The 13,409-nt window shown below is 52.3% G+C and overlaps 1 protein-coding gene across 3 annotated transcripts in view; it reads left to right on the top strand.

Moving 5' to 3' along the window:
- Tubgcp3 (tubulin gamma complex component 3) overlaps positions 1–11,726 on the top strand; it is a 57,204-nt gene extending 45,478 nt beyond the window's left edge. For 2 of the 3 annotated variants that reach the window (XM_004858536.3, XM_021239305.2), the window contains 5 exons: positions 3,541–3,629; positions 3,719–3,850; positions 8,129–8,269; positions 9,472–9,588; positions 10,666–11,726. In XM_004858536.3, the coding sequence (XP_004858593.2) occupies positions 3,541–3,629; positions 3,719–3,850; positions 8,129–8,269; positions 9,472–9,588; positions 10,666–10,824 (638 nt within the window). In that variant the 3' untranslated portion in view covers positions 10,825–11,726. Of the gene's footprint in view, positions 1–3,540; positions 3,630–3,718; positions 3,851–8,128; positions 8,270–9,471; positions 9,589–9,915; positions 9,983–10,665 lie in introns of all 3 variants that reach the window. The other variant, XM_021239303.2, reaches the window with a different exon arrangement.
- Positions 11,727–13,409: the final 1,683 nt, after the last annotated feature.

Below are 13,409 nucleotides of genomic sequence, written 5' to 3'. Positions count from 1 at the left end.
GCCTTTTCTGTCACAGTACTCAATAATCAACATGGGCTTTTTCCTTGGAGATAACAGCTGAGAAATCTCTGGACTGGTTTCTGTCCGTGGAAGTGCGCCCTATGCAGTCTGAGCAGAGCAGAGCTCAGCCTTCCCTTCTGGCTGTGCCCGGGCACATCATTCGCCACATACATTTGCACAGACATGTTTTGTGTGCCTCTGAATATTTCTTTAGAGTAGATTAATGGGAGGTGGGATTCCTGGGTTTTAGTTTCACCTGTTGTTTACTAATATTGGCATTTAGGGTTACTTTGTTGTGCATTGTCAGATGGCTTTGTGAGGAACATGTACCCATTTGCATCCCTGTAAGTACAGTACAGCAGCCCTCACTTAAAGGTTGTAAGCAGTCTGTCTGTATTTTGCTAGCATTGGATATCACACACCCATATGAATTGAGTTGTTACGTGAAAGTGGAGGTTCACCTCAGGGTTAGGGTTTTAAAATCATCGAACACTTTTTTTTTTTGCCACTTGTATTTCTTTGTTGTCAGTTTTTTCCCCACGTTTCTGTTGGGTGTCAGTGTTATTTTATTTGGTTTGTAAAGAAGTCCTTCAAAGTTGTTTATGGCAGGGGACTTCGTGGGTAGCAGTTGACCAGCCAGCCAGTCTTGTAAGACAGCCAATTTAGTAATGTCCTGCCGGCCCCAAGTCCAAGGCAGAACAGACAGGCGCCCCGGAGTGTCTCTGTGACAGTGGCGGGATCGGGATGGGCGAGGGATCCTGCAGGGCCGGCTCACGCTCCAGAGAGCGCTTAGCCACGAGCAGGGCCCTCGCTCCCGAGAGGCGTCGGCGATGGAAGGTGAAGGGCCGCCTGGCCCACAAGCCAGGGTGCACCGTGAGAGGAGTTGGCGTTTTCGTCTTTAGAGATAGCTGTGAGCTTCTCCTGTTCTGAATGCGGACGAATCCTCAGCAATGACGCCTCGCTCGGGCTTAGCTGCCACCGCTCTGCACTGCCTGCCGCCCCGCTGTGGCCTCGGCTGGTTTCCATGTCTCCTGCCTCAGTTCCCCCTTGGGCAGGAGGTGATGGGAGCACGTGCTGCCTGTGGTTGTCAGGATTGACTGCCGGAGGCCTTAGACAGCACCCGAGAGTGCTATGAGTTGACCGCCGGCCGGCGTTGCCGTGATGCGTGGGGTCAGGAAGAGAACTGCAGGATGTGAGAACTAGAGGTTGTGAACAAGACATACAGAGGAGCTGTGCTCCTTAAAGGCTCCTGGGTCCGGAGCCTCGAGATCAGGCAGTGCTTGGACCAGGTTGGTTTTCAGCGTGGTGGCCTCAGATAACGCATAGGTCTGCCTTCCCCTTGCTGGACAATGTCCAGCACCCACAGCCAGACAGGAGAGCTTGGGTGTGGCTCAGGGTTTGAGAGGTTTCAGGCCACCGGCGCCAGCTCCAAGGCAGGGACCTTGTGGTGGGAAGGCATGGAGGAGGGATGCTGCTCAGTTCCCAGTGGGGCACCAGCAAGGACCAGAAACAGTCCCGCGCTACGCCCCGCGGCCCCCAGACTCACCCAGAGGCATCTCAGTCCATCCGGCCAAGGTGCCAGTCACCAGGTGTGGATGGGTGGGCGGGGCCTCGGAGCTGTGAGGAGGCGTGACCTAGAGGTTCCTGAAAGTGAGCTCCTGAGGCTCAGGGCTTCTGCAGCAGGGGCCTCTGATTGTGCGGACCACACCCGACGCTCCTCCGGCAGCCTGCAGAGGGCAGTGAAGAGTCTCGAGCCAGTCCCACTTAGATCCTTGGTACTGAGGGCATAGGGCCTGCCTCCTTCTGCATACAGGACCAGTGCTAGCCCAGCAGGGTGTTCTTTATGTGTCATTGGACCTCAGTGCCATTGTGGCTTTGCTTTTGTGATTCTTACAAGTATGTATTTATGTGTCAACCATGAAAAGAAAGACACTTCTATTGTAGGCATAGGTTTTTACTTTTTATTTTTTAAAATAAAAGGAGACAGTTTATTTGAAGATGGGAAGGAGGAAGAGAGAGATGACAGCTACTCTGAAGGAGTAGGAGAATTTGAAAGTGAATTGCTCCTGGGTTTCTTCTCTGTACCACCTTTGATTGAGATCTTTGGCCCACAGCGTCTCTTGGAATCAGACTGGCCCCCTGGCTGGCTATCACCCTAACCTTGGATTCCTTCCAGCCATGCCCCCTCTTCCTGTCCTTTGGTGGAGGGTAAGATTCTGGGTGGGGCCTTGTGACAGGTAGCTATAATGCAGAAGTTTTAAACTTCTAGGCCTTCAAGACTTAAAAATTCTCTCGGCCCTTATGTTGTTCCTCTTTACCCAGAAGCAGGCAGATCCACAACCCTCCCAATGAGTGATACTTTCTATAATCACAGTGTAAGCCACCACAAAATAGACATATGCATCCTGTTAGCTTTAGTATTCACAGAAGGTATCCTGTTATGCCCTCTCTGTTACCCTTAAGTATATATATCCTGTTAGCCTCAAAGTACACAGTGCGTATCTTGTTATATTCTCTCTGTTCGCCTTAAACATGTATTCGGTTACCCACAGTGCTCACAATATGTATCCCCTTGTGTTATGCTATGTGAATATCCTGTTCCTAAAAAGCCCCAGTCTCAAGACAGTTCGTTATTGCTCATCCCAAGCCCACCCCAACTTAGGAAACTCGTTCACTGCTGCATTTCGGGGCCCAGATCTTTACGGAGCACCAAGCCCCACTGGGCCGGCCAGTCCAAAAAGCCTTGGCTTTCTTCCATCTCTTTTGAGTGGGTCTGTCCTTCTGGGTCGGTCCAGACTTCCCACAGCTGCTAGGCTAAAGGGTTAAGTAAAGGAGAAGTTTGATGTTAATCGCCAATCACAGTGCCTAGGAACTTCCTGGTCCTGAGCAGGTGTAGGTTTTACTTGATGTTTGGGTGCTGGGTAGAGTCCAGACGTGTTTCAGATGTTAGAGTGGGAAAGGACTGAGTTTTGCCTGGAAACTGAGTTTGTGCTCGTGAGAGCCCAGAGGCGTCGGGCTTCTCTTCCTCCCCTGAGGACCCCCCAGAGGCTGCCAGAGAGGAGTCCTGTGCACTCCTGCTGTCAGACAAGGCAGGAAGATGGTGTCTCTCCAGGAGGAAAATGCACCATGGCTGACTTCAGGAAAGGGAAGAACACAGAATTTCACGTGGTCGCTGAGTTGGCCCTGGTCATGGAAACGAGAAGGGTGTGAGTTTGAAGACCAGGTGTGGGTGGCCTTGCAGCCTTGGGCCGGCCCCTGTGCACCTCCCGCCTTCTCCCATCTGGTGCCCTGTCTCCAAGCCCTTCCATGGATCCAGCCAGTGGAATAATTGTGAAGAAGCCATGAAACAGCTTCCATTCGTTCACAACACTGCCTTTCTGTGAAGTAAAACAGACACAGCCGTGTTTTGTCCTGGGCTGCCCCTCTCCAGGGCCTTACAGTTGGTGATGTGATTCAGCGCGGCTCGGTTAGGTAGCTCAGGCCTCCGTATGGTGAAGGGCACTGGCCGCTTCTCGCTGACAGACACCCTCTCTTTTGCAGAGTTCTCGGGGGTGCTGCACCAGTGTCACATCCTGGCCTCGGAGATGGTGCATTTCATCCACCAGATGCAGTACTACATCACGTTCGAGGTACGCATGTGGCTGGATCAGGTGGGTCAGTGGTTCAGAGGATCCTGCGTGGGAGGGCTGTGGCACCCCGAGTGTCCCTGTCACTGCAGGTGCTGGAGTGCTCATGGGATGAGCTCTGGAACAGAGTGCAGCAGGCCCAGGACCTGGACCACATCATCGCGGCACATGAGGCCTTCCTGGACACCATCACCTCACGCTGTCTGCTAGATGGTGACTCCAGGGTAAGGCCAACTTGCAGGGACTGCTGGCGAGCCACGCCGTCATGACTGACACGGGGGTGGGAAGTCTGGTGGGCCGGTTCCTGTTCTGAACAAACTCCCAGCAAAGCGGGTGCGAAGCGAGCTTCAGCTGCCTCAGGTGGGTGTGCAGGGGTGAGAGGATGGACGCCACCTGACTGCGCCGATGGTCTGAGTCACGGCACAGCACGGACAGTGATGTGAGCAAGGCCTCAGAGGAACAGCGCGGGGCAGTGGTGTGCATGTCCCCGGATGCCGTGGAGGGCCGGGAGCCTCTGGGCTCTGTCCTCCTCCCTCCCGCCCTCCTGTGTGCTGTGTGGTGTCAGACCCAGGGCCCACGTGGTGCTGTGCTTCGCTTTCTGCGCCTAGGGGCCGGGACCGCTCAGCTTTTTACCCTCACTGAGTGCTGGAGTCTGACTGTGAGCCTTTAAACACCAGCGGCATATCAGGATGAATCCAGAAGGTCCTCAGGTCTCAAGCTCTTGCTGGCCTTGTGTTCCTCCGGGCCCTGTGTGAAGGGGTGGGTCCTTGGAGCAGGCCTTGCTGGAGCTGGTGTCATCGCCAGGCCTGGGGCACAGGAAGTGTGCAGCCAGGGCGGAGCCTCAGGGGCATGAGGTTTGCAGAGGCTGCTTCTGACCGCCCTGCTTCAGCCACGGCGGAGCCCTGCTGCAGGCCTTGCGTCCTGTTCAAACTGCAGTGTGCTGTGCTTAGCCACCAAGGTCAAGAACACGTATTTTGATACAGCAGATTTCATCATTAAAGAATTTGTGAGCATATGTGTGAACAAATTGCTGACAGTGTTTTTATAAATATATCGAGGTACCCACAGGAGTGGTGAGAATACTTGGACTATGATTAGTGGTCTGTAGGCCTCTCTTCCTGTTGGTGGGTGTTGGAGCGCATCCTCACTGCTGCTGCTGCATCAGCTGACTCGGTGACGGAGTGACAGCTCCCAGCCAAGGTGCTCTCCGCCCTGTGTATGGCCCAGCTGGCTCTGTCCCTGGGAGCAGTTGCCAGTGTCAGACAGGTCCCGGGCTCTGCCGGTCAGAGTGTGAGGCCCATTTGATGTTTCCTCCTGAGTCTTCTGCTTTGAAAGCGCAGCGCCAGTCTCTCCAGTGGGTTGTGAGGCACTGTGTTCAGCAGAGTGACCAGGACCTAGGTGTTGCTGCTGATATTTGAAGCAGTTGAGGCGAGCACTTGTGTGTGTGCATGCACACTCATGTTTACAGCGGTACTTAGTCACTAATCTAATGCTTTGGAGAATGTTCGTGCCACTGAGGGTCACGCCCGTGCTGTCCCCCTCCTGACCGTGGAGGCGCAGCAGTATAGGACCGTATGGGGTGGGAAAGCCCAGCTCCTGCCTAGCCACCTGCAGGGGGGAGGGCGTGTCCCGTGCACAGCAGCATCACGCCCAGTGCCAGTGGGCGTTGCATCCTCGTTCCTGAGTGAGCCTTTGCCGAGGTTTGACTCCGAAGGTGTTGATTTGTTCAAAATAGTCACTAGAAGTTTTTTTAAAGAAAGCCACTACATAAAATAAATGTAAATAAAATGTATAAAGTGAATGTATTACTAACAGATTTTTTAAGTCTAATATTTTTGCTGAAATCACCAAGGCTATTTTGACACACAGAGGTGAAGTTGGGCATGGCAGCCCGAGAGTGCCAGGGATTGCATGTTTTGGGAGTTTGTGCAGTGTTGAAGCCCCAGATCACACCGTAGGTTGGTGTAGCTGCAGTTGCCACCGAACAAGTTCCTAGGAGAGGCCTGGGCGCAGGCTGTGGGCCAGCCCTCCAGGGGCGTGGGCCTGAGCAAGCAGTTTGACTACCCTTCCAAAGATAGTGCTTGTTTTTATGAAATGAAGTATGTAATGTTGTAATGACATAGACAAGTTAGAGAAATACCAAGGCCAATCCAAAAACACGGTGTGTCTAAATGTTAAAACTGTTATCACAGAAGACACTGCTGCGAATTCCCGATTCTCCCCCTGGGTCTGGCCGCTTCCTGGATTAGCTCTGGAGCCCTCTTGCCTCAGGAGGAGTGTCCTCAGGAGGAGTGTGCAGAACTTCAGTGACTGCGCTGCCCAGCCGCCCAGCGGAAAGGCAGCTCTTGCAAACACGACGCTGTGTGCTCCTTTGCCGCACTCACTGGGCCTGGCACAGTGCAATTCTGGCTCTGCCCAAAAGTCAGAATGACCCCAGAAGTGAAATGTCTTGAATCATCTCAGAACATGGAGGCACCACAAAAATTGAACCGTCTTGGTCTTTTGCTTCACTTTTTTGTTATAAAATAAGACCCCTCTGGCAGACAAGACAGCTTCTGTGAAAGGTGGTTACAGTGTGAGTGACCGAACGGCCTAATCAGCCCCTAAGTCGGGCCTCCATTGTGTTTTGTTGTTGTTTCCAGGTGTTTGGTTGGCCCGGCCTGCTCGGGTCCACTGTGGTGAACCAGAGAGAAATGAATTGTTCATCTTGCCGAGCTGCGTTCTGGAGCAGCTGGGCCTGGGTCTCAGCAAATGCTCCTCTCTGTCCTGTCTGTCTTGTTTCCCTTGAGACCCGGCCTGAGCTCAGCTGTTAACGGTGCTACCATGCCTGAGTGAGGGAACTCTAACCCGAGTGTTGCCAACCCCACGCAGAGGGAATGGAGGGGCTGCGCTTCCTCGGAGTCCCGGCCGTGGGCAGCCAGGGAACTGCCTGTCCAGCCATCAGACTCCCATCTTTGGCTTGCCACTCTTTGCAGAATTGGCTGGTCTGGAGTGCTGCTCATGTCTTTGCTTTGATCTTTTATCCGTTTTTCCATTTCTGTCATTTCTTGGATCCTCTGAGTTTTCCTGGGAAAGTTTGTACGTGTGAGAGGAGTGTCATTTCTTTATTTCCACAGGCGGACCTCCTGCTTTTCCTCAGTGTGAGCACAGGGAATGCTGTCCTGTTCCTCTTGTGAAAGGGTTGCTGCTGCTCTGCCCGGGCTTCGGTGTCTGCCAGGGCAGGGGGCCAAGGGCCCTTCTCGGGAAGCTGGGTTAGCTGCCCCTTCCCCTCGGATGTACATGGCCTGTTGCTGTGTGACCTTGCGACGGGTATGTGGTGTTTTGTATGATGCTCAGATGCACTACTTTGTGCTTTGAGTTGCCTGGTGTCTGTCTTGCGCCACACTGGGAGAGAGATTACACAGCTGTGACAGATGTGTGGAGAACACCCAGCAGCATTTGTAGGCAGGGCCCAGAGGCAGTGCCTGCCCCTCCGTGCTGTTCTGAAGGAAATTCATGCTGAGACATCGGTAGGTTTTCAGACACTGAGAGCTGTGTTCCCTGTGTTAAGCCGTCCTCTCCTTGTATAAAATGTGATTTGCACGGAGAGCAGGACACCATCAGACTCAGTGTGTGGCCCTTGTCACGGCAGGGTCTTGTCTGTTCTTTGCTGTCCTCGCACAGTGCCCAAGACTCAGTGGTCATGAAAAGGTCTGAGTGGCTCAGAGTTCTAGAAGCCCAGGACGTCGTGCCCGTGTGGGCTGCGCTCCTGCCTCGGCTCTGGAGGATTTCGCCGAGGGCCAGGAGCCTACCTGCTTGGCCACGCCGGCTCCCGGAAAGGATCAGCCCCTCTCAAAGGGCCCAGCGCCGCCTGACACTGCTAGCTTGGGTTCCACATTTCTGACCCTTAAAGGCAGGGGGGACAAAGCACGTTCAAACCCAGCAGGTAGTATAGAATGGCGGTGTTTGCCACGCCTTGTGCCCTGCTGCTCAGTAGGAGGGACTTGGGAAATGTTTGGTGAGTGACGGTGCAAGCAGCTCACAGACACTTTGAGAATTTGGGTTGCTGTCTTGTCTTACTGCACTGTCTTGGTCCATGTTCTGCTGCTATAGCAGAGTGCAGGGCTCAGGACCAATTATGCAGAGTGGAGGTTTGCTCTGGCTCGTGGATCTGGAGCTGAAAGTCCGGGAGTGTGGCACTGCGTTTGCCTCGTGCCGCGTCACAGCGTAATGGAAAACACCGGCTGGTGGGTGCCCGGGAGGCAGCAGGGCGTCACCACACTGCAGAGCTGGCGGTGACCCCGAGAGTGGCGGGAGGCGGTGCTCCTGTGGCCACAGTCCCCTTCACCTTTCGTGGGGACCTGAGGACACGGAGCCCATAGATCCGGCACGGTTTCCATGCAGACCAGATTTCAGCACAGTCTTGGAGGGGACAAACCATGTCCAAACACTGCAAGCACTGCTTCACTTAAAAACTCAGCATGCTGAAGTTCTAATAATAGAAAATGGTCCTGTCTTTTCAGGTACTTTTAAACCAACTCAGAGCAGTGTTTGATCAAATCATTGAGCTTCAGAACACTCAGGACGCAATATACCGAGCCGCCCTGGAAGAATTGCAGAGACGATTGCAGTTTGAAGAGAAAAAGCAGCAGCATGAGGTGGAGGTGCGGTTTTATCCGTGGTTTACGGTGTCGGTGACGAGCCTGCTTCTCGCCAGTGTCCACACACGCACCCATGAACACTTTCCCGCTGACGTCTCCAGGAAGGTGGAGATGCGTGCATTCACACTCACACGGGGTCCTGGGGTTTGGGCACCTGCAGCCCTCGTGTTCCCGAGTCACGGAGCTCAGCGTCTGTGCTGCACTGTGGTGCTGTGTCCCTGAGCCCTGGGGTGGAGGTTGGAGCCCCGGCCAGGAAAGGGGAGGAGCCGCTGCCTGTGGGGCTTCCCTTTGTTTTGCTAGATCCGTGCCACGCTATACTTCAGGGGCCTGGCTCTCGGGGTGGCCAGGGAGAGACAGTTCGGAGGACCATGTGTTCAGCTTTACTTTGCAGCATCATTTCTGGGCAGCTTGTGTCAGGGCATCCTGTCGGCCTGAGAGAGCAAGCATTTAGGTATGTCAGTAACAGCTGGCCCGTTGCTGTCACCCCCCTGGCCCTCGATGGCAAGGCCTGGGTGCTGAGGAGCTGAGGTGGCTGCGCACAGATCCGGCCTTGCCCCAGCCATTCTGTGGGTGAGTCACAGCGTGAGATTCAGCCCAGCATTTGGCATACTCGTCACTGATTGAAAATAAGTCCTTTAAAAGTAGAAGCAGATGCACCTGTCTCCAGGGGAGTGGTCAGAGCATTCTGGTCTTAGTCACGAGAACACAAAGCTCCATGTGTCCAAGGACTCGCTCTACGCGCGCGCGTGCGCGCGCGTGTGTGTGTGTGTGTGCCACGTGCGTGTGCCACAGGGAGTTGAACCCACAGCCTCTGCACTGCTCCTCAGCCCTTTCTCTTTCTCTCTCTCTCTCTCTCTCTCTCTCTCTCTCTCTCTCTCTCGCTCTGAAATGGGGTTCCACTAATTCACTAAGTCACTCAGGCTGGGCTCGAACTTGGGATCCTCCTGTTGTAGCCTCCCGGAGGGCTGAGAGCACAGGCACTCTGGTTCTGACTGTGTCATGTACTGTCTGAATACATAAATATTTATATCGTCCGAATAAAAAGTGTATGCAAAGTGACGGGAAGACGCCAGGCTGTCTGCAGTGATGGCAGAAGCCTGGTAGCTTGGGCCCCATCATGCCACTTGTGTGTTTTGCTGCATATTGCTGAGTCGTTGGAAACAGTGAGTTGTGAGAAAGTTAACTTTGGTGCTTTTGATTCTTAGGGCCAGTGGGGAGTGACAGCGGCAGATGAGGAGGAGGAGAACAGGAGGATTCAGGAATTTCAAGAGTCCATACCGAAAATGTGTTCCCAGCTGCGGATCCTGACGCACTTTTATCAGGTGTGCTGCATGCGGGGGCGCGGCCCCTTGCCCAGCCATGCCGAGGCCACTGTTGGGCTGGAGTGGTGCCAACTCCTCGTTGTAGACGGAGACCCTGGGGCAGGCCTCCAAGGACGTGGTGCCCACCCGGGGCATGGCCTGGCTGGCCCTGCAGGGCCTGTCTGGCCGAGCTGTGCCCCTTTTGGAGACCCTGGCACTCTGGGTAGGGTCCCTCGTCTCTGAGGGTGTTGATGTGGTCCTAGAGAGCAGGTTAATCGTGTGACCCCATTCTGCTCACACTGCAATCTTCATTTCCTGTTGATGCATCGAATTCCGGTCTCCTCACAGCAGGGCCCTCAGCGCTCCGGTCAGCACGACTGCCAGGGAGTGAGCAGCAGCTTGTCACGGGCTGCTTGTGAGTGAGCCTCCGGGTCTCCTGTCTTACAGGAAGCAGGCTGCACTTTTGGCAGTGTCATTTCTAGGGGCTTTCATCTGCCGTCACCTAGAGTGACAAATGGATGTCTGAGCATCACAGTCTGCTCTGTGCCAGCAGGATGCTGTGTGTGAGCTCTGTGCCCTGCCCTGTCTGGGTCCGCTGTGCCCTGGGAGGAAAGGGAGCAGCAGGGGAGGCCTGGAGGGTGAGGGGGTGCAGCCCGGGGCTCCTCTGAGCAGCTCCTCCCAGGCTTCTGGCTCAGGATCCTGATAAAGCCCAGGAACGTGTATCTCCTTGTATCCTGTTCACGAAGCCCTCCACACTGAGGGGACCCACTCCCGTGATCATGGGACAGATGAGATGTGCAGCCCTGAGTTGTGTACTGGAGGCTCTAATGGCAGTTGCTTTGCTTACTTAGGGGCAGAAGGAAAAACCCACTGGGTGGATGGTGTTAAATAAAATGTACCATTGCTGATTGGTATTTGTAAGAACATTGATGCCTTGAGATGTGGCCAGGGCAGGCTGTGTGACCTCCAGGCCCCCCCCTCCTCCTGGACCCCTCAAGGGTGTGGGTGAGGCCGGTGATTAGAGGAAGAACCCAGAGGGTTGGGAGGGCCAATCAGAGGGTCCTGTTGGGAATGGCTGTCCCTTGTTGTTTCTTACAGGGTATCGTGCAGCAGTTTCTGGTGTTATTGACGACCAGCCCTGATGAAAGTCTCCGGTTCCTCAGCTTCAGGCTGGACTTTAACGAGCACTACAAGGCCAGGGAGCCCAGGCTCCGAGTGTCTCTGGGCTCCAGGGGACGGCGCACGTCCCACACGTGAGGGCAGAAGACTCCGTCCGTTCACACCAGCTCACGACGGGTGGTCGGGGGCCAGCTTGCCACTGGCGGCCGCCTCTGCCTGAGGGCTGTAGTGTGTGTCGGTGGCCTGGCATCCAGCAGGGTTGCAGTCACGCGGTGTCCACCAGAAGCGAATGTGCCGTTGCTGGGTTGGTAGACTGCGCCCTCTGGTCAGCTCATCTGGGCCATGCTCACAGTGCAGACGCCAGGACGCGGGGTGGGGTGGGGGTGGGGGGGCTGCGTGCGCACTCCAGGGTGTCGCTTGTATTGATCACAGTCCTGTTAGCCAGCATAGGGCGTGGTGTGTTCAGAATAATGTCAATGCTATTTTTTTAACATCCTCTTTAGAGGAAGTTTTTGTTACCATAATAAACTGAAACAAGATGTCCCTGCTAAGAAAACACAGAGCATTTTATTTGGGTTTTTGTGTTGTGAAATGCTCACCTGCGAGTGTATTTATCTTAATGCTCCCCTTTGTTTGCTTGCTCTTACCTCTTCTCGCAAGGTTTACATTTTTATATTTCCTGTTTCGTGTAACTTCCAAACCAGTACAGAGAAGAGTAGGAGCGGCCCGGAACACAAGCAGATGTAGCCCAGGCCTCGAGAAGCCCTTGGCCAGAGCGGTGTGTAAATACAGATGACTCAAGGGTAAATGAAGGATTGTATTTTCAGATTCTTCCAAGCACTGGAAAGAAATTGACTTGGATAATGAAGACTTCCTTTTTCCTCACCTATTTTTTCACTGTAAATATTTATATACTACTGACCAGATGTTGGGAGGAACGGTTTTTTGTAAAAGCAAAATGTCATATCAAGTCACATAAATCTGCCTTTTTTTCATGTTATGTAGTATGAACTTGGAAATTAAAACAGTTACCTTTCAGATTCATTGCTATTTCTTGACCAGTCTGTGCAGAGACAGCCCATTGCCAGGTTTGCTGTACTGTGTTAGGGTACGGAGTGCAGTGTTTAACTCAGAAACCCAGAAGTCTGCCTGTGCAGCTCTCAGTGTGGCCCAGAGAGGGCCCCACTCATGGCTGTTGTGCTGTTACTGGAGACACCTGCAGTTAGGTTTCAGCACCCTGCCCAGTATACGACGCAGGCCTAAGAAATAAAACTAAGGCAGAACTAGGAGAGAGAAAGGGGGCCAGGACCGACCAGTGCTGGTGCAACCACCCAAAGCCCTGACCAGTCCCAGGCACTGACTTTTATTGGCAGTTAATTGGGGTAAAAGCAAGCTGTGTGGAATTCCTATGGAAATTAATGTAAACAGGGCCCATAAAGGACAAGACAAAGCAATCTCGAATTAGGAACAGAATAGACAAATACATGATTGTAATTAGAACATTGTCTTTCTAGTCAGGAGGTTTTAGTTGTGGGAATGGAATTTGGGTGCGAGTTACTCTGACCTTGGCACATGGGCTTTGGACTCATTTCTATAAACAAGCTGATTGTGGGGTTAGCTCTTTAGTCTGCTTTGGTCATAATCAATATTATAGTCCTCTGCATCTCCCTCTTCTCTGTTGAAAACGTCAGCTGCGTTAGGTCTGGTGATCTTTGCAGGTCCAAGGGCTGTTGCAGGCGAGGAGAGTCACTCACATGTAGCTTTTGCATGGCCCTCAGCGGGGGTCACATTGTGCTGCTTGCAGCAAATCTATCATCTTGGTCCGTGGTGGTACATTCTGGGATGATGGTCACAGCATCTTATTTTCTGTTGAAAAAAAAGCATATTCTGGCCCCTATGTTATTAATTGTTTTTAGCCATTTACCTTTTAGTTAGGACATACTTTGACAACACTAGTGTCTAGGCCATGTCTGTAGATCTATCTTTGTATTAATGAAGTTTCAGTGGAGTATATTTAGCTTCCATAAGTGGATTTTAAACATTTAAAATGAAAATAACAAGATCTAATTGAACTTATGGAGGTAGCTGACCCCCCCCCTTTGTTTATGTGATTGTGTTTTTAGGGAAAGGTGAGTATGCCCAACAATGGCTTGTCCCTGAGAGGTATTTAATGAACTTATGTCACGAGGATATATAATGTGTTTAACTGACTTAGTTGCCTATAATAATTTTTTTTTATAAAGAGCATCTCCAGCTGTGGTTAGGGGAGAAAGAGCATAGTTTTAATCTCTTTTGAGCTGAGAAGTGTCGGTGTAGGGAAGACCACAGTTAGGGGCTCTCTTTAGGGGGCTAATTTAATAGCCTTAAATAAAAATTATGTTGTAATTTAGCAACTATAAACTCTTATAAAGTCAGTCTGGTGGATTTTGGTTAAAAAAATTAGCACATTTCTTGTTGATTTTATCTATATGATCACTTGGAGTTTGGCAGCCTATATGCAAGAACAAACAATTTCTTAAATTAGAGCATGTATAATCAAAGTATAAGTACTAAAATAAAAAATGCAGGTTGGGGAAAGAGCCGTGTTTAGAAACTGTTTTTAAAGGACTAAAATAGTGAGTGGAACCTGCTGACTCTTAGACCCTTTTACTAATGGAGCTTATCTGTAACTGGTTGTGATCAATTAGTTGTAAACACCACTGTACTCGGACCAGCCATTGGTC

This window comes from Heterocephalus glaber, unplaced genomic scaffold, assembly GCF_053883595.1.
Source record: "Heterocephalus glaber isolate CG9 unplaced genomic scaffold, H.glaber_assembly_v1.0 deba00001579, whole genome shotgun sequence".
Classification (NCBI taxonomy): Eukaryota; Metazoa; Chordata; class Mammalia; order Rodentia; family Bathyergidae; genus Heterocephalus; species Heterocephalus glaber.
The sequence above is the reverse complement of the archived record's forward strand: the minus strand, read 5'-3'. Positions and strand labels throughout refer to the sequence as shown.